At 40.9% G+C, this 21676-nt stretch overlaps 1 protein-coding gene across 2 annotated transcripts in view; it reads right to left on the bottom strand.

Annotated features, from left to right (window-relative positions):
- Cog3 (component of oligomeric golgi complex 3) overlaps positions 1-21676 on the bottom strand; it is a 51089-nt gene that overhangs the window by 5098 nt on the left and 24315 nt on the right. For both annotated transcript variants that reach the window (XM_028754241.1, XM_028754243.1), the window contains 10 exons: positions 20869-21029; positions 19226-19331; positions 17661-17785; positions 15027-15116; positions 12486-12606; positions 9925-10013; positions 9682-9816; positions 5715-5790; positions 1290-1417; positions 466-564 (listed from right to left, as the gene is read on the bottom strand). In XM_028754241.1, the coding sequence (XP_028610074.1) occupies positions 466-564; positions 1290-1417; positions 5715-5790; positions 9682-9816; positions 9925-10013; positions 12486-12606; positions 15027-15116; positions 17661-17785; positions 19226-19331; positions 20869-21029 (1130 nt within the window). The remainder of the gene's footprint in view (positions 1-465; positions 565-1289; positions 1418-5714; positions 5791-9681; positions 9817-9924; positions 10014-12485; positions 12607-15026; positions 15117-17660; positions 17786-19225; positions 19332-20868; positions 21030-21676) is intronic.

Below are 21676 nucleotides of genomic sequence, written 5' to 3'. Positions count from 1 at the left end.
AATAAGTTATTCTCCAAACTACCAGGCTATCCTAATAAAAGTTTCCTGACTGAATTGAACAATGTTAAATAAATGCCGACACAAATTGGGCTCTCTAATTTAGGCCTTTAAATTTAGAAAGAAAGAAAAACACATAGGTCCAGCATCAATTCAATTTCCTAAAATAACTCCAACTTCAGGCACTGTGTGTTGGCCTGTGTTTAAACAGCTGATTCAGCAAGCTGATGCACTGAGACTTTCACAGGCAGGTCATTCATTACCAGAATGAATTAAAAAGCAACTAAAATGTTAAAACCACCCCCACAGTTAAGAGTCATCAACTCAAAGTTTGAATTCTTACTCATTAAAATAAAACAATGTAGAAGTTGTAAACTTAAAACTACAAACATGTTTGTTTAAACATACTATCTGCCCAAGTAAAATAAACAAGGGCTTAAGGATATCAGGCCTTCAGTCTGTGGATACCTGTTCCATGGAAGGACAAGCAATGATCTGAATATCTTCAGGACTGAACTCTTCGTTTAGCAGAGCATGGAACTTCTGGAAGACTTGCTGAATGTTATTCTTAGAAAGGAGGAGAGATCATATCAGACAACCCAGGGATGTATGCACACGCTATAAACAAGAAACACTAAGAGTGTTAAATCATGATGGCTCTTGCAAAAATGAGTAGAGGAAATATATTTTTATGAGATTACCAAAAGACATATAATTTGTACTTTAATATTTTACATGCTAGCACAACCTGATGAAGACTTATCAGATAATTCCTGGAAATATTAAACTCTCATATATCTTACACACACCCCAGAGAATAATAAGTCTTCAGCAATTTCTTACACAAAAGATAATAAACCTTCAAGACACATAAAATGCACTTAAAAAAAAAAATCAACCATGCCTTGGGTAAAGCCCTGAACTCAACACGAACTGGAAGTTATGAGTCTTAAATCTGCTCTGACACGTAATCCCTTGGTGGCTGTTACAAGCCATTTATTTCCTCTACTCACTAGTAAAATGGGGCATAAATTCTGAAATGCTGCTCTCCCAAGTGTTGGGCCACAGTGTAATGTGCAGATCTATTTTTTTTTTTTGCTTATTTATTCATTTCTACTTTCAAAATGAACAAAAATAGTAAGACAAAGTGGACAAGTAATAAGATATAACCAGAAAGATCAGGCTCTGAAGCCTCTGAGATCACGAGAATACCAGCATCACTAACACTTTGCAATGTCGACAGTAAGAAAAGCACACTTCTGGTCACCAGGCAGCAAGCTCCACCCACTCACCCTGACAGGCTTAAACAAGATGAACTCCGTGTCCTTATTGGACAAGTACAAAGACATGCTTCTCAATGTCAGCGGCAGCTTCGTTTTTATTGTCTTGTAAGCAGTGGCCACGAGGTCATTGACCTTTGCTGCAAAAAAATTACTCTTGTTAGTGTCACAGAAAAGGGAGAAGAAAAATTAGAATTTTAATTCAGAGAGGAATACTGAAAAATAGCAAAAAAAAAAAAAAAAGAAGAAGAAGAAGAAGAAGAAATCTCTTCCCCATTATCTTGTTATTTATTAAGTGTGATCATAAGTCCTCTAAACATTCATTAAGTATACACTACATAAAAACTCTAAGCCACGAGGGCTAATGTAGCCAAAACTCCCCTAGCATGATGCAGGATATTCCCCAGGGCTGTAATTTGTGCCTTTGAAAAGCAGAGGTAAAAAAAAAAAATAAGGTTTAAAAAATTATTAAGTTACTTTTAGAGAAACAGTAAGAGTTAATTAGTAAGAATCAAGCCTCTGGCTGTGAAAAACTAACTCCCAGGCATATGTCTCTTGACTGGTTTGCTTGGATCACTCAGAAGATTTTTACCTATCTCTGTTGAAGCATAACTATGTATCCATTTATTACATTCTTATACTTCCCTGCCAGAGAGAGAGTAAATTCCAGATGTCTGTAAGTGAAGACTCTATACAACCCAAGGGTAGCATCTGAAAGGACTACATGGAAGTAAGTGTAGTCAGTTATCTGAATGAAATATTCAAGAGAGAATCGCCTAGATAGCCACAAAGGAAAATATTTGTAATTTCTAGAACGTGCAGCCTCACTCAAAGTCAATACAAATAAACCAGTGAAACACTGGCAAAACGATCCAGAGCTCCATGTCTGAAGGTGTAGAGAAATAGCTACACAGCCTTCTAGATCCCTTGGTTCAAATAAAAAATATTCAAAGGAAAAACAAAATAAAACAAAAGACAACAAGCCAGGCAAGATGATGGACACTTGCAATGCCAGAAATCCAGAGGCTGGGTTTGAAACCAACCTGGGTGGTTTGTCTCAAAAACAAATCAAATGGAAATCCACAGATACTAAGGGACAGTATATCTTCACCAAGTGTTCATAGGAGTCGAAATGTTTCAACTTGAGGGCGTGTTAGATAATATCCTGAAAGACTGAAAATAAACCCTTTCACTTAACTACTGAAGATTATGTCATTTAAGCATTCACAAAATACAAAGATGACACATGTATATAAATCATTTACTAAAGAGTTTACGGAAAGCCAAAGTGAAATATTAAGTATATTCATTAATAAATTAGGTGAGAGACTCATGGTGTGGTGAAGTGCTCTGTGTACCCACTGAAGAGAATGAACAGCTGGGCTCACTGGTGTCCAAGGGCTGCACAACACACAGGAAGTGATGACAATGGGGATGATACAATCTCACCTGAATAACCAACTCCATGTGTGCTACTGCTTATATAAAAAAAATTGGGGGACAGATGCTACAATCATGGCTATCTTCGAGGAGACTAGTTTGCAGGTGCAGAACAGTAATTTTTTGTTTTATACCTTTCCACAAGTCAATCTATATCATGTGAAAAAGTTTAGCTGATGGAAGTCTGGGCAAAACTACAGTAGGAAAGTACCAATGCCCTCAGGAATTGCTCATTTTCATTAAATAAATGAAGGCTCCGTCCAGGTACTTCCTCCTTAGCTTCTGGTTCCATCATCACTAAAATACTTTAGGGATCACTCAATCAGACGTGGAGGCTCTCATTAACCACAAAGTGGGTGCTCAGGGTAGTGAATACAGTCTCTATCAGATCTCTGACAGTCAAGTAAGGGCTTTATTCATTACAGACCATGAAAAACCAACTCCATACTTCCAAAGTGGCAAAAGGAGGAAATATATTTACAAGATAGTGAAGAATCCCACTTAGATTGAAAAAAAAGTTAAATGACAAAATAGAGTGTCCCACTCCAATCTGTCCTTTTATTTACTGTGTTACTAATAGTAATGTAAGTAAAACTGAAGCCCAGGATATCTCAACACAGAACTGTTAGGATACAATTTTGCAAAAAATCACAGGCCTTATTTCAAGAGAAAGGATCTTTCCAGAAAGGAAAGAACAAGTTAGCTATGCATCAAGTAGGCTTAGCTGTATTAACATGTCATGCTTGTTTGTGCTTTGTTTTTAAAAGATGCCACAAATGTGAATCTCAAATACAAGAGAAATGTTTGAAATCATGGACAGAGCAAAAGATTTGTCTCCACCACAAGCACCACACAGGTGGTAGCACACTCTCAATATACACACAAGGAACCTTTGAAATAAACTGTCTCCTTCCAAAAACAACTCATATGACTGTATTTGTACATCTTCGAGAGACAGCACTCGCTACTTCTTAGTTCAACTTCAATAAATTAAGGCATTTATGATGGAAAACTTTGGAGACTGGACAGCTTCAATCAAAAATTGTAAAGGGTATTAAAATATGACCTGTAAAAAACTGTAAAATAAAACTACAATATTTCCTACCTGCAAACTAGTCCATCTCTCAAAGATAACCACCTACGACTTCTTCACCAAACTGTAGATTAACAACGTGCTGGATGAACTTCACAAGTTACCTGAGTATGCGGGTATCATCCCTTTATTCAAAGAAAATATGGACCTAACAGAAAATGTCTTTCTTTCACCATGAAAAACCAGGGGTGTTATAAATCTGATTCCAGGTTAGCTGCCTGTAGCTGCCAAACTACACGGACAAGAAGCAGTAGCCAGAAGAGAGACCCTCTTTGGATCTCTAACTAAGAGCAAGAAGCAAGTCTCCCACTCAGAAGCAGCTTCTTCACAACTAAGACCCTGCTCCTTCATCACTGTCTCAGTGTCTAAATGCGGTACAGAATAGCAATGTAACAAAGTTTATTCTGGTTAATGGTAACTGAAAATGCCAGGACCCAACAGGAATGACATTAGCTGAAATTCCCAACAAAGGGGAGAGAGAACCTATAGAGACCATATCCAGAGATCAGGCACAGCCCCTGGTTGAGGGAAGGGGCTACCCACTCATCTCAAAAAATTTAACCCAGAATTGCTCCTGTCTAAAGGAAATACAGGGACAAAGAGTGGAGCAGAGACTGAAGGAAAGGCCATGCAGAGACTGCCCCACCTAGGGATCCATTCCATCCCCAGACACCAAACCCAGACACTATTGCCGATGCCACGAAGTGCTTTGCTGACACGAGCCTGGTATAGCTGTCCTCTGAGAGGCTCTGACAGAGCCTGTCAATTACAGAGGCAGATGCTCGCAGCCAACTATCTGACTGAGCAAGGGGACCCCAATGGAGGAGTTAGGAGAAGGACGAAGGAGCTGAAGGGATTTGTAACCCCATACAAAGAACAATAATATCAACCAACCAGAGCCCCCAAAGCTCCTGAGGACTAAACCACCAACCAAAGAGTGCACATGGAGGGTCCCATGGCCCCAGCTGCATATGTAGCAGAGGATGGCCTTATCTGGCATCAATGGGAGGGTAGGCTCTTGGTCCTGTAGAGGCTTGAAGCCCTAGTGTAGGGGAATGCTAAGGCGGTGAGGTGGGAGTGGGTGGGTGGGTAGGAGAGCACCCTCATAGAAGCATGGGGAGGGGGGATGGGATGGGAATTTGCAGAGGGGAAACTGGGAAGGGGAATAACATTTGAAATGAAAAAAAAAAAAAACAACCAATAAAAAAATAAAATACTCCCTTAAAAATAAAATGCCATCTAAAAAAATGTGCCAAAAATAACCCAAAGGGGTATGATTCTAAATGTCTAAAACTTAACACTGAAGAAACCCCACCTGCCAAAAAGAAACAAAATGCCTTTAGCATAGAAAATGTAGATGTTCAGAGAGTGACTGGAACATCTAAAGTGGAAGTGCGAGTCGGGCAGTGGCCTGTCTGTCTGCCAAACCCAACCAGCTCCTTCATTCTGACACCATTTTTTCAAACATGCTAAATTGTCAACAGAGGATGTAACTTGTCAAAAAAAAAGGAAGGAAGAGTGGGCCAACATTTCTTCCTATGCTGAAAATAAGTCCACGGCTCTCATCAATCCCTGCTGTGCAGTCATGTTCCCATTAAAGCCTGAAGCCAAGGCCAGCAGTGCGCAGAAGCCTTCGAGCACAAAGCACTGAGATATAAGCCATGCTTGATTTTTTAACTGAGTAAACTTCCAAAAGTTCCCCCTCTTTAGAATGAATGCTTGTCAGAGGGAAGCAGTGCTGGCCCAGTAAGACCTATCAGCCCCAAGCTGAATCTTGCTTTAACCCGGATCTGATAACCCGAAGCAAGCAAGAAACCAAGTCCCAGCGGTCACAGAAAGGGCTACACAGACACAGCCTAGTAACATCCTTAAAAGGGAACTCCAAGAGAATGAAACCCCAGTACCTGGCCGTGCCCACGGCTGCTGTGAGAGGGTGTACGTGGGGCCTCCCTGACTGGCCATGGTTTTTAATGCTGATACCTAGTAGAGGAGACAAAAGCAGAGGCTTCATTTCACCAACAGCAAATAAACACGGACTGCTCTAAAGATACACATATGAATAAGGTACACTGGTAACCGGGACAGCTCTAGCAAAGCTGCAACTACTCCCACAAGCCTTCACAGCTAGACAGTTTTTTAACAAAACATCGTTTGTGAGTTCAAGATATGTGTTATTCTTAGGGAGAAAAACAAAAACAAAATAGCCAAACGAAATGTTGGGCATTCTTCCTGAGACCTTTCAGGACAGGAATCTCTGAAGAAATTTCACCAAAAATATAAAAATTTAATAAAAGGTCACTCCCAAAGAGACTGAGTTAATACTGAGTTCTTGTTATTAGAAAAGGGATCTCCACAATTGCAGAGGCTTCTCACATACTCTAAAGATTTCCCTTCTTTTTAAACTACATTACAGGCATAGAAAATACTATCAAGACAAACAGTGGCCAGGCTAGAGAAGAGACCATGAGACTGAAGCTTTTCATCTAAACAGCTAGGTTGACACATTAACTCCAGCTTCTGGAGACAGGACACCCTCTTCTGGACTCCACAGAAATACACATAACAGGCATATGTTCACACAGGCATGGGCACACTGCCACACGGACATGAGAGCAAACAGTTGGGTATGGTAGACCGCTGCAGAATCAGCATCTGGAAGCTAAGAAATAAAGCACAAGAGTTTCAGGCAAGCCTGGGCTACATAGTCAGACCCTACCTCAACAAACCAACAACAACAAACAAACAGGATTTCCAAGTCTCATTACAAGGCCCGCATGGTGGAACTGTGCTACAGACACAGACTCAGAAGCCACCTTGTGTTCTTCACCCCGCTGCAGCAGCACAGGAAGTAAACACAGATGATGTGAGTAGGCATGAGCTATGCTTTTTAATGGATAGACAAGGGGCAACCCTCCAAGCTGCTACAAACAAAACTGAAGCATCAGCTCCAGCTTTCCCATGATGGAACATATTTAGACAACAGTCAGGTGACCGCATGAGGATGGTAACTGGGGTCGTTCACCTCTCTAGCTCTGCCTGCTCCAGAGCCAGTCTAGATCTCTGCTCATCCTGACCACTGCACTACCTCCTCACACTAAACTTCTTCCATGTCTTCATCTTCAGAAGCAACTTTTAAAAATAAATTATATATGGCTGAATGTGGTGGCACACGCTTTTAATCCTAGCACTCAGGGCAGAAGCAAGTAGATTTCTGTGGGTTTAAGGTCAGCCTGATCTACAGTACAAGCTCCAGGACAGCCAGGGCTACACAAAGAAACCCTGTCTCAAAAAAACAAAAAAGGGAAGAGGGGATCCAAGCTGAGCAATGGAAGTGCACACTTGTAATCCCAGCACTTGGAAGGCAAAGACAGGCAGATCTCTGTGAGTCTGATGCTAGCCCAGTCTACAAAAAGAGTGCTAGGATACTCAAAGCTACGCAAAGAGCTTTCCTGTCTCGGGAGGGGCGGGGGGGAAGAAACACAATAGAAAAAGTTTATTAACTTTTTTCTAGTAGCTACATTTTTAGCCCTTTTCTGGCCCTAGGAGTTTTATTTTAATAATAACCACTGCCTGCTACTCCACTAATTGTTCTAAGATCTCACTAACTCCCTGGTAACATGATTTGTGCTTTTAAGAAAGAAAGAAGGAAAGAAAGAGAGAGAGAGGGAGAGAGGGAGAGAGGGAGGGAGGGAAGGAGGGAAGGAAGGAGGGAGGGAGGGAGGGAGGGAGGGAAAGAAAGAAAGAAAGAAAGAAAGAAAGAAAGAAAGAAAGAAAGAAAAGAAAAGAAAAGAAAAGAAAAGAAAAGAAAAGAAAAGAAAAGAAAAGAAAAGAAAAGAAAAGAAAAGAAAAACAACAACATCATGCTATGTAGCCCAGGCTGACCTGGAACTCACTGTATAGCTCAGGGTGGTACTGACTTCACAGTCTTCCTCAGTATTGGTGACTGTTCTACTGCTGTAAAGAGACACTATGACCAAAGCAACTCTTATAAAAGCATTTAATCAGGGGCTGGCTTACAGGTTCAGAGGGCTAGTCCAATATCGTCATGGTGGGGAGCATGGCAGCAGGCAGACATGGTGCTGGAGGAGTAGCTAAGAGCTACGTCTGGATCCACAGGCAACAAAGAACGAGACACTGGACCTGGTGTGGGCTTTAAAACTTCAAAGCCCACCCCTAGTGACACACTTTCTTCAACAAGGCCACACTACCAACAAGATCACACTTCCTAATCCTTCTAATCTTTCACATAGTATCACTACTGGCGACTAAACATTCGAATAGAAGAGCTTCCAGGGGCCATTCTCATTGGAGCCACAGCATTCCCCTCAGTGTGTGCCACCACGCCTGGACAAGCTAAACAGAAGAGAAAGATGTCTATATTCACCCGGTCTACTATCTGCACACTTTACTTCTCTTTAAGTCAAATCAAAGATCATTTCCTCAAAAGGTCTCCTAGATCTGCAGAGGTAAGGTCTCCTAACAAAGAAGGCCAGAGACAGAAAGGAGTGAGCGCTCCTCAAACAGCCCCTCTCCCTCCGAGCCTCCTCCTACGCCCGCCCTGCCTCCTACGCTAAGCACTGAACTTTGATGTCCTTTCTATTTAGACTCCCTACTAGGTTACAATTCCTTGAATGCAAGGATTACATTTACAAGGTCAAATTCTACTATATGCGCTACATCAAAAATAATTAGTTTATAGCTACCAAAAACCTAACAATACTTCAGAGGGAATGATAAACATAAACTTGAAAATTTTTATCAAACAAAAAGATGAAAAGCTTTTACATGTACGTTTTTAGCACAAGCAGGCTCCACCAGAAGGGAATACTATAGCTCAGCCATAACCTAAAATATGCTTCCTTCAAAATGCCCTGATTTACACTCTACTAAAACAAAATCTTTAGTTCAGTTTTGTCATCTTTTACCACAGCTACTCTGAGGAGCTTTGTAATCACACTGTCATATGTAGTCCTTACAACAGTCTCAGCTAGGACAGATGAATGCTGTAGCTCTCAACAAAGACGCCCGAAAAGGAGGCTAGAAGGCACTGACTGCTGGAGACTTCAGTTGGGATATGCAGACAGGGGCAGGCCTAGCTGGCCCAACTCCAAGTCATGTACTTTTTTACACCTACTACAATCAAAGTCCTATTTAACAGTTTCATACAACATGTATACCGTGGTATTCTAGAACAAGAAAAATATACTGCAGTTCTTAAAGCCTTAAAGAAAACAATCTGAATGAAAATGTTTTCATGCTGGGTGGTGGTGGCGCACGCCTTTAATCCCAGCACTTGGGAGGCAGAGGCAGGCGGATTTCTGAGTTCCAGGCCAGCCTGGCCTACAGAGTGAGTTCCAGGACAGCCAGGGCTACACAGAGAAACCCTGTCTCGGAAAACAAAACCAAAAAAAAAAAAAAGAAAGAAATATTTTCATATATACATGTACATCAACATTTACCACAGTATATGTGTTGCTTGGAGATAATGGCAGGAGGGGTGGAAGTTCAATGCTAGCCTAATATTGGAGACCCTGTCTCAAAAAACTGGAAATAAAAAGAAACTGTGACTATTGCCACATAGACCCCAAACAGGAGCTGATTTCAGCAAACTGAGAGGCCAGCCACCACAGGGAAGACTTATTACATAGGTAACAGAATACAGCAAGCAGGGCTCAGCTGAAACCAGCTGTGCAGTGTCAGGTCTTCAAATCAACACACTGTTGCGCTTTCACACTAAGCTGCAAACCAGCTTTTGTGATATGGAAACATTCCTAGAAAGATACAGTAAGAGCCAGACTCACTCTCCTCCCACTGTGTTTCACAACTCCGGGAAAAGCTGGGAAAGAAAAAAAGGGCTCTAGAGGTCTGCACCTTTGTCATGAACTCCTCCAGCTGCTCTACAAACAGCCTGCTCTGCTGCTGAATGAACTGCTCACAGGCTGACTTCAGGTGCCGGTCTACGTCCTTCTTAGAGTCCAGATAGTGTTCTCTGATCTCAGGAGTCCCCTGAAAAAGATATGACAATTTCCTTCTGTTTGCACATGCCTAGAAATTACCAGACATGTAAAGAATGTCACTGAGCTCCCACCACCAATGAAACAGAGTTCTTCTCACCTCCAACAAGAACTCTATCAAGGCATTGTTGCTATTCAGCCTAAAAAATCTCGGAACAGTCATAGGGTTCAGGATTTTAAATGCCGCATCTGTGAAACAAAATTGCTCGTCCAGTGAACATGTACGGTTCAACAGAGTAGCCCTGTGCAACACTAGCTCTCTACTGCTGCCACCCAGGAAGCATCCACCCACACCTGGTCCCTCCAGGAAGGGCTGAGTGAGGTGAGCACCAGTAACTTCATGCCACACAACCATCCGCAGTCACAGTTAAAGAACTACTATTAATCACAATGATCTACTTATTTTTAAAAAAATGAGATAATACACAAATTTCACTCCTTTGCCTTTAGATGCTAAGTAGATTTCTTTTAAATGGACATACTTACCCAGCTTCTTTATGATCTTGGCTGGCACAGAAATTTATTCACTTGAATGACAGTGAATAAACAAATGTGTCAGCCAAGAAGAAAACACCAAGAGGACATATTTACCCCTTAACCTCCAGACTAACTAGAATCTCTGAAAGTATTAAGGTCTCATTGATGTTCAAATGCAATAAGATATACCATTAGTCGTGAGAGGTTAGAGACTTAAAAGTGAAGACAGAAGGTATTATCAAGTGACAGTTTTTAAAAGACTATGGCTTTGCTTTGTCAGACTGGAAAAAGCAAAGCATGCAGTGCTCCCAGCCCTGTTCTGTAAGCACATCCCAGTCGTAAGTACTGCCTTCCACTGAGTCTTAATGAAAAGGAACCTCTATCAGATTCAGTACTCAGAAGGAACTCTAAGTCACCACATGGCAAGAGCATGACCTTCAGACTATGGTAGGAAAGAATTCCTGCCAACATCTTAGTCTTATTTAATTTTCTTCTATCTCAGCAGATTGAGAGCAGAACCAAATGGTAGCAACATCCAGATGAGAAAGAAACGAGAGTTAACAACCATGCCGCATCCTATCACCCAATAAAGGCCATCAAGCTCCATGTGGTTAAAAGCACCATTCTCCAACTTACACCAAAAGAAGGGAATTAACCAGGGAGCTGGGGACAGAAGCTCCTTGCACAAACATGCTTTTTTAAAACATTGGGCATTCTTTAAAAGCAAAGCCCAGAAAGCCTGGATCCTATTTAAAAAGGAAAATGACAAATTATATGACAAATACCCACAGGCTTTACAAAATCAAAAGGCATTTGCTGTGGCTGTCACACAGCAACACAAGGAGAAGCACGGGGCCAGTTGCTTTGATGTGACTCATCAGGAGACCAGCATGGAACTCAGCTGAGTTAAACCAAGTCCTCTCTTTCAGATAAGCACAGTGACGGGGGAGCAAGAAGCCTGCTACCTTTGGATTCAGTATTTGACATTTCTTAATCATAGAACACAGAAAATTATTTGAGTCACTATTCCTACAGTTACCTCAGGATTAAAAGGGAAGTTAACCCATTACACAAACAAATGCTTAAGGTATAAGAGCTTAAATCTCTGGAAATCACTGAGAAAAAACCAGAAGCTCACAAAAATCTGTAAGAAAACCACATGATATTTATGGTGTGCCCTTAACTTACAGTCAAGAGCATGAATTGTATGTATTTTGATCTCTTCAAAATCTGCTAATTCTAGCTGAGTCTGGTGGCACACACCCTTAGTCCCAACACTCGGGAGGCAGAGCCAGGTAGACCTCTGTGAGTCTGAGCCCAACCCAGTCTACAGAGTGACCTCCAGGACAGCCAGGGCTACACACAGAGAAACCCTGCCCCCCAACACCTGTTAATTCAATAACAATAATTAAGACAAATGAATCATCCTTCCCAAGATGAGTCAGAATTCTACATATGTCACATCACCTAACTTAACAGTGAGCATCTCCAACTCAATGTTACCTTAAGCACAGTGACATATCTTTGTGTTCATTTTCACTCTTTTTTTGGTTTTTCGAGACAGGGTTTCTCTGTGTAACCCTGGCTGTCCTGGAACTCACTCTGTAGACCAGGCTGGCCTTGAACTCAGAAACCCGCCTGTCTCTGCCTCCCAAGTACTGGGATTAAAGGCATGCGCCACCACTGCCTGGCTCATTTTCACTCTTAATGATCTTGGTAGCCAAGGAAGGAACATGATGTCACTGTGCTCCTTTCACACAGGAGGAAAATGGGCTATTGAAGTTAGCAACCCCTCAGTTCAGGTTTACACAAGAGCCAGGGATAAAACCTGACTCTCAGGCACTCAGATAAACACCAATTTGGTGACACATGCTATTTATCTTATAGGTATTTATTATAGTAATTTTCATCTTATAGTTGCTTATAATGGTAGTATGTGGAAGGGCCAAAGAGAGTTAAACTGTATTACACATGGAAACGTTCAGATATAGCTCCTTTAATAAAGAAAACACAACAAGTTAGAATTAGGATAATGAAAGCTTAGTTTAGCATGAGTAAGTAACATTTAGCAAGCAAAGCATGCAAAAGAAATTGCAGATGAACATAAAATAAACCTGTAGCCTGTGCTGACACACCTGGACAGGTCAAATCCACCCAACTGTGCCAGCCAGGACAACAAAGTACCTCTAGTTTTCTTGAGGTCCAGGGAAATTTCCTTAATGGTAAATTCAGTGTGAAATGGAGCAATTTGTTCTCGAAGAATCAAAAGGTGCTTAATTAAGAAAAGTTGTCCATCAATCTGAGTCTAAATTATAAGACAAAAAAATAGATATTATCACAGATAATAGGAACATATAAGAGACACTATCACTCAACATTAAATCTATGCAAATTTACGGCCTCAAGGTGATAATTCTCTGCAGTACAATGAACTCTCTCCAGGTTAGCCATGTCAAAGTTCTCTGTAAATTCTTGCTAAGACTTTGAATATTATCACCTATGCTACTTAAAGAATCCAAGAGAGCAAACCACACAAGAGCTAGGAAGAGAAGTCAAGAATTTCAACTTGGCACAGAGGTTAAAAAAAAAAAGTTACAACCTAAGAGCCACCCTGAGCAGCACAGAGAAGCTCACAGGAAGAATCTGAATTTGCTTGCTCACAACCTTCTAGTGTCTCTTCGGAGGACATCCTTCCCTATTTTGACCCACATGGTTTTGATATCCAAAACATCAGACACGGTACAAAAGGAGCTTCCAAATATAAAACGGGCTGGCATCCCCCTCCTGGATCACCTGGCTGTCCCTGTACAAGCCCCTCTGCTCACTCAGGACTGTCAGCAAGAGCCTGTGACTGACGCGGAGCTCTCGAGGCTGTCACCTGACCAAGTCCCAGAATAATAACTACAGTCCTTGTGGTAAAGATTTGTGTACTAATAAAGCAAGGCTGTTCCTGGAGGCAGAATTTGATTTTGAAAACATTTCTAATGACGTTTGCATATTACATTAAGAAAACATAAAGTTATCCTTTATAAGCAGTAGAAGAGGACTCTCGAACAGTACCTGTTCTCAGTCTCTCTCCAACACCTAAGGAGCACAACCACCATGAGAGCATGTATGGGCGGCTCGTCTGGCTTGTGAGCACAGCAGCAGACAATGGGAAATACTGTGCACTCTAAACTCTTGCTCTACTTGTAACTGAGTCACACAGACTTCATCTTCTTTATTGAAGTTGTTGTAACTTAAGAAAATAGTATTATGTTAATTTAATACACACTAGGTGTTCAATTTATGTATGTAATGATAATTTACCTTAAAAATACTAAAAAAAAAAAAAAAAACCTCCTAAGTTGAAAGGCAAAAATTAGCTCCTCAGCCACAAAAACAAATGTGCTAACAATGCTTACCAAACTGAAGGCTCCAGACAGACATAAACACTTTTAACATGAAGGAAACAGGCTTACACAAAGGACGGTGGGTAATGAGTACAGAAAGCCTGGGGCTTAAAGAAGACAGTGGTACGAAGGGCCACAGTGAACGACCGAGTCTTCAGTTAAGTTGGTCTTTCTGCCTAATGAGCTGAGAAACATCTATCTCACTGTACAAAACCTATGGCTAATAAAGAAACGTGTAGGATTAGGGCAGAGGTCACCCAGTCCCCCACTTGCTCTGTGGCATTTCTGCTCCATCAAGCCACAGTCTATCTTATTTGTTATCCTTTCCTTGTCTTCATACAGTGACGTGCTGTTGACTGCTTCGCATCCTTAAATTTAGCAGCTGTCTAATATCCCACCATACGGAACATGTTCCAGTTTAGTTATCCATCACCAGCAGGGACTTTAGGCATGAGTTCTAAATTTCATCAATCATAAAAATGTGAGAGCTGAGTCTTGCAAACATTATTTAAAACTCAGCTCTGCCTATCGAGAACTTGTTTGTCCCATGTTCCTTTAATCCCTATGCAGAGACCCTCTCTCAACGACAGGCACAAGAGGAGAAATACCCACAAAGCCAGAGTTACAGAAACAACTTTTATCAGGAGACTCTCCTCAATTATCTAACATTTTGAAGTTAGAAATGGAATTTGTCAATCTGGAATACACAGGCTTGAAGACTACAAAGGTGCACTGTTGCTTCCAGTGGCCTCAGAGCTCCATCTCTGCAGTACAGGCATTCTGGGAGATCTGAGGAGAGCAACTGCTGCCCAAGGTCCACCTCCTGGGAAGGCCGAGGCAGAAGCACAGACCAGAAGCTTCCAGCCCCAGAGCCCATGATTATTCTAAACCGTAAGCCATGTGGTCATGGCAGCTACTTTAAGTCATACAACAAAAGGACTGTAACTGCCTGCCCTTTAAGCTAACAGGCTGAGTGCCTCCAGGTAAGGTCATTCAACTATTTAAAATACTTTAGGGATGATGGCTGCTGTTTCCTTGGACACACGTTCTTGGTTTTCTGGGGAAACGGCAGTACCACTTCCTTGGGCTCTTTTCCTACAGCATTAGACCCTCAGCTCCACCCCCGGCACATTGGCAAAGTGAACTCTCGTGACGCATCTTCTGTGAGCACTACGATGAAACAGCAGTTCCCTTCATAGGGTCTCGAGATTGAATCCTACTAAACAAACAAATCTTACTGCTAAGTGGCTTTAAATTTCTGTGACTCTAAATAAATGACATGTTACACAATACTATTATAGGTAACAAACGTTCACCTAACACTTCATCAAACCTTGTTTTTGCTGATAGACTCCGATGCTCCTAGCAAGGACTGTATGCAGGCAGACAAAGCTTCCTGTGATAGTCCTTGGAACACCGCCCTCTGGTGGAAGAAGAGAGAAACATCAGCCTGTAGTCATTGACAAAACAGAAAAAGGGAAACGCAAAGCCATGAAAGCAGGGAATTTACTTCCATCCTTGAATCACTCTCCCCCAAATATCTTATGCCCACTCATGTAGATGGAGCTCTTAGGACTGCCACACGGCTCTGTAGTGTGCACTCGTGTCTGGAAATGCTTGGGTGCTCTTTACTAAACATGTTAGCACCTACTCATAGCCAGTGCTGTGCTGGTCACTGGGAGGTACAGGGATCAAGTAAGCAGGCAGGGTTAACCTTACAGAATATCCCCTCCAGAACAATCTCATTTGGTGTGCTAGAACTTGCTATACAGTGCATGCTGGCCTCAGACTCCAGCCCTCCTTCCTCAGCCTCCCTAGTACCGGACTCACATAAATATTGTGACTACCACACCCAGCTAGTAGGCTGTTTCTAAACTCAAAATGAACTATAAAACAAACTCTCAGTGTATCTTCTGAAAATGTACCCTAGGGAATTATAGAAGACACTTGAGGATCTCTGTGCATGGCTCTTCACTGCAATCTTCTTTTAAATAGAGGAAAATGAAAACAACATAAACAATCAACAGGACACAGTTGTCCAAATAAATAAAAAATTTTAATTAAAAAAAAGTAAATTATAGAATACTGTAAAAACTCCAAGCACTGAGGCACTTGGTTAAATTCATGTAAGTGGGGGCTGGAGAGATGGTTTCAGTGGTTAAGGCACTGGCTGTTCTTCCAGAAGACCAGGTTTGAGTCCCAACACCCACACAGTGGCTCACAACCATCTATGACTCCAGGTTCATCTGTGATGCCTTCCTCTGCCCTCCTCTAGTAGCACACACATGATGCCCAGATATACATGTAGGCAAAACATGTGTACACATAAAATATATTTAAAAAAATTTAAGTACAGTTCAGTGGAGCCAGGCTTGGTGGCACCTGCCTATAATCAAAATGCAGGACAGTCTCAGTGAAAATATCAAGAAAGGGACCAGTCTGGACTATAAGAGACACTACCTGGAGAGCAGGGAAGAGACAAACAAAAAAATAAAAGATTTTTACCTCAGAGCTAGGCACAGTGGCTCATGCCTATGATCTTAGCACTTAGAAGGCTGGGCTGGGATTGCTGAGAGTTCAAGGCCAGCCTGGGCTACATAGTTCTAGGGCAATATTGGCTACAGAGTGAGGCTCAATCAGTCAGCCTTAAAAGCCAACAATAGAAGATGTGGATATCAGGCAGGTGATAAAAGAACAAGTAAGCTTGAGGCATAAGGCAAAGCAAAGCAGATGGAGTAACCTCCTAGGACCCACCTATGACTGCTGACTAAACCTTTCTGCACTGAGGTCTGGGGCGTGTGTGGAGCATGGCTCCTGCACATTCCCTTGGGATCTTGGCTCCACAATAGGAAATTTCTGAACCCTGGTCTCATGCCTTATTCCCTACTGGGAACCTGAAGAAGCAAAGATGTCAAACATCCTCCTAGCCCACACTGGAAGAGATCTACAAGCCACAGTTTAAGTCAGAGGAGTATGGGTGACTGATGGGTGACAAGTGTGAAGCCTCGTTTGTTCCCTAGAGCGGCAGCATGAAACAGCATGCGTGCCTGGGTATGATGCAGAGAGTTCACACCTATTCCTTTTGAGCCATATTCTTAAAAAGTAGTGGAGTCTGGACAATGTGTGATTTCTCTTCACATTCAGTAGGATTATAATCAATTAAAAAATAAATATTTGAAACCACCAAATTTATAAAACTATTCTGCTTTAAACGTAAACCACTGACAGCAAATATGTAGCCAAATCTGCCGCTGTAGGGAATAACAACTATAACATTACATCAGCATGGCTAAAGTAACTGTTTCTCAAAACCAATGCATGGTCTAAAAGGGAGCTTCAAAAAAAATTCTGCTAACTTCAGAAGTAACTAAACTTTGTTCATGGCTAGGAACATGGGCAATCTCACACTATGTGTTAAGGATGCTGGCTGAAAGTTAAGTGCAAAACTGATTTATTAGGCATGGTGCTGAAATGCCACCTGAAATGCCAGCACAGGGATCTGCAGGTTCAAGGTCAGCTACAACCACCTACGTAGCAAGACCCAGTCTCAACAACAAAAGACAGACTAGGGTGGCTACAGTTAATACTAACTATTATGCCAATGTGGCATCTCTGTATTGTTTCACATTCCCGAATCTCTCTTCTTCAACTAGAAACTAGAGCAGACAAATTATTAGTAATTTTAAACTTATTCATGGTCATGGACTCCTTTAAAATTTGATAAAAACTACAGCCTTGGTCCTCAGAAAGATACAAATATAAACACATATTTAAAACTTACCCACAGTTTCAAGGAGCCCTTAAAATAGATCAACCTTCAAATTACCACCATATCTAAAAATCATACCTCTAAGAATATCAATAAAATATTGCATCAGGCTCTTAAAGTAGATTAAATTTAAAAATATTTCAAGCAAATTCTGGAATAAACAAGTCACAGTAAAGATATAAGAATTCACACACATACATCTATGCATCTATATAATTTGGAGAGACAGACAAGTGTCCTTCGAACTGTAGGATACCACATCCCATGAAGATCTGCTGGAGAAATCGTGGTCTGTGGTCTAGGATTGAGGGAGTCTGTTGAACCTAAAACCCAAACAGAAAAAAAAAAAAAACATATACTCCAGGCATGTGGATATCTGTCATACAATAATTTACATGGCAGCTATAAACTATTTATTTTCATTGGCTATCATCAATTTCCCTCCCCCTCATGTTTAATAAAAAATACCCTAGGAGTCTAAAGATAAGGGTAAGACTTAAAAAAGGAAGGAAGGAAGGAAGGAAGGAAGGAAGGAAGGAAGGAAGGAAGGAAGGAAGGAAGGAAGGAAGGAAAAGAAAAAAACTGGAGTCCACATGCACACACACACAGATTCCAGCTGTCCATATATACATATATGCTCAATCTCACTCAGTTTTTTTCACAAACTATGATTAATAATCTTTATGGAATAAATCAACAGCATATTTGAGGAACACAAGCAGGTTCTAGAAGATCTATAAGCAGTGAACACCAATGAAGGTGCCAAAAAGGTATGTTTATGTGCATTTATGATAAATGCTGTCTCAAATCTAAGTAGTACATATGTGTATTAATTTTTTTCTTCTAACTTCTCTATACATTTGTTTTTTTCAATAATAAAAAAGTATATGATGAATTAATAATGTTGCAAAATAAATATTTCTTTCTTTAAAAAAACTATCTAGATCTGGCCAGGTTTTGGTGGCAGCCTAGCCTTTTATCCCAGAACTTGAGAAGCAGGGGCAGGCAGACTTCTGAGTTTGAGGCCAGTCTGATCTACACAGTTAGTTCCAAGACAGCCAGGGATATATAGAAATACACAGAAATACAGGAAAAAAAAATCCAAATCTGGATTGTTCAAAATCTCTGAGGAGGGGCTGGTGCAACGGCTCAGTAGTCAAGAGCACTGGCTGCTCTTCTATGACCTGAATTTCATCCCAGCACCCCACGGCAGCTTACAACCCTTTGTAACTCCAGCTCCAGAGGCTCTGATGTCCTCTCTGGCCCCATAGGCACTACATGCATGTGGTACATAAACACAGATGTAGGCAAAACATCCATACACATAAAATAAAATAAAGGGGAAAACTTTTTAAATAAATAATAAAAGATCTGAAGGTAGACATTTTTTTCAAAATCATGTAACACTTGGATAATCTTTAATCCCTCCAATAAGGACATTCTTCAATCAAAGTTCTAATTTTAAATTTCTTAAAGATAGTGGAGTCCTTGCCTAGAACACACAAAGACCTGGGTATGATCCCTCAGCACTGCAAATGCAGTACGGTGGAGCAAGCCAGTAATCCCAGCATCCAGGAAGCAGAACCAGGAAGATGAAAGTTCAAAGACAGCCTAGTCTACATAAAACCCTGGCTCAGAGAGAGGGAGAGGGGAAGGGACAGGGAGAGGGAGAGGGAAAGAAATACAGCCGAGACACAGTCCACAATGGGGTTAATTAGTTAACTGAATGAATAGATGCCATAAGTTAAGACATCATAACATACCAGACTTTCTTAAACTATTGGACTCTCCTTCTTCTAACCGTACATCTGAAAAGGAAGCTTCTGAAGGCGCCTTCTTCTGCTCATCCTTTAAACTCTGTGCAATTTGCTACATACAGAAACAAGAAAGAACATTCAGGTGCAGTTTTTCTTTGTGTCTTAAGATCTGGACCAGCTGAACAGATGTTCTGGGACTCCTATAATACTCAAGTATTATCCAATAGTATCATTACAAAGTAGAGATACTCCTTCATAATCACCACCTCAGCCCTTAAGGTAAGGCCTCACGCTATGTCCCTTTGATGTAATGAAGAAGTAAACGTCAGCCATTCATTATTCTCACCAAAACAATTTAAAAATAAATAAATAAATAAAAGGAACAATGAGACAAAACCTGGTCTCTTTAAAACAGTCAATAATAAAAATAAAACACAAAACAAAGTAGAGGAGAAGCCTTAACTTCATTTTTTTATACTTTATTGTTCTATGTGTCATGAGCCATAAGCAAAGTTTTTATTTATAAAAAACTAAGGTGCTTAGGAGTTTAGTATCGAGAGTCTTTAGCTTGGGCTAGAGCAACAACTCTGAAGCTAGACCACATGACATGATTCTCTTCCAAGGGCCCCTCATTTGGTTCTCAGCTCCTACACACAGGTTGGTGACTCACGACTGCCTGCTACTCCAGCTCCGAGAGGTCCTGTGCCCTCTTCTGGCCTCCATAAGCTTGCACACATACATACAAATAATTTTATTTAAGTACTTTACTACTTTCAAATGATTAGGTGACAAACCATACTGACAAAAATATAAGGTATTATGACAAGAGCATTAACAAGTGCTGATTCTGAAACCCTGGGTATCTGAACCCAGAATTGTAGGAACACTGTTGTTTTTAAGTGAGAAATTCTGTTATGATTGTGTTAAAAATAAAACCACCCTGACCTTCCAGAGTTATGTGCCAAAGTATTTACAGATTCAAACAATGCCTGAAACAAACCCTCCCTAAAACAGGTGACGAGAGCAAGCAGGTAAAAGCAAACAAGACACTGTGCTGGACTCATTGAGAGCTCACTGCATCACTAACAATACTTTGGCTTTTATTTGTAAGTTTTCACTTTAAAAGTTCTACACTCTAATAACCCTGCCATAGCACTGATACCATAGGCAGTCTGTGAACTCTACCCAAAGGTCAGAGAAAATAAACAATAGTCCGAAGGGTCAGTGTGGCAACTGGAGCCTTCAAGCCATAAATCCAAAGTTGGTACAATATAATTTTAGGAGTACAACAAAGGGCCACCCACGCCAACATCATTAACTGTGGTGGCTGCTATTATAACAGCCCTTCTATATGCCATTCACAAAGAAATATGAGAAACTGCAGAAAGCACTAATTCAATTTAAAAGATAAAAATGCACACATCCGACAAAGGAGAGAAAGCTGTACAGAAAGGTTACCCAACATAAGTACAAACTAACAATTTGTATTCAATTCTTTAGTCTCATTTCCTATGACTTTTATGGCAAATACATTTGACTTTATATTTTGAGTGACAGTTTAAAGAGAAATATTCTATTTCAACTAGTATAAAACATCCACAAGCTGTGTGGGATCAGTGAGCAGATGAAGACCAGGTGAAGAGACCCACCTCCATCATGACTAGTTTATCAGGATATGCCAGATCTCCAGGCGCTGGTTTGTAGCCAGTGATGTCCGTCTGAATGTAGATGTGGGTTCGGTACACAAGTCTCTCTTGTACATCTTCCAACATCTGCTTTACTCCAGCTGCAAATGCCCCTAGTTGTTCAGCTTTAAAAAAAAAAAAAAAAAGCCGTTATCCACTGCAGCTTCCTTTTAGCTAAGCAGAGATTGCTGACCACTCAGACTGATGAACCACTCTGCTTCAGAGACTGCTGCTGAACTTTATTCCAATATGACTCAATGACCTCAGAAAAAATGTAATGGATAGCTTTCAACTGCCTCAGGTTTAACGTGGGAAAATAAATTGGCCTTCCACCTTCTTCCCAGGACTCTGAAAATGTAGTTATATTATTTACAGTCATAATGAATCTAGGTTTTAAGAGTACACTGTGCTAAGTTAATTCATATAGCTTCAGGCCAACACTACAAGATAGCTAAGACAGCTTATTAATTGGATTGTCATGTCTCATTTTAGAAATAAACTGATCCCACATTTTACAAAGAAAAAAGTGAAATATGAATTCATATCGTGTTTCTCCCTTTCTAAGAAGCCACTAATGTTAAACATAAATCAGTAATCTCTTTCCAAGGGTCAGACACTAGAGATACTGCACAGTAATAGAAAACATTCACAACACTTTAAAAATCACCCTAAATTCAGAAGCACTGGGATGGAGAAGTCATACCACAGAAATGAGCTAACTACAGAAAGATAACTCTGAGGAGTGAAATGGCCTCTACTGATGGAAACGGCA

Source organism: Grammomys surdaster, unplaced genomic scaffold (assembly GCF_004785775.1).
Source record: "Grammomys surdaster isolate TR1022 unplaced genomic scaffold, NIH_TR_1.0 125985, whole genome shotgun sequence".
NCBI classification, from domain to species: domain Eukaryota; kingdom Metazoa; phylum Chordata; class Mammalia; order Rodentia; family Muridae; genus Grammomys; species Grammomys surdaster.
Note: the sequence above shows the minus strand (reverse complement) of the source record. Positions and strands in the feature narration are given on the sequence as shown.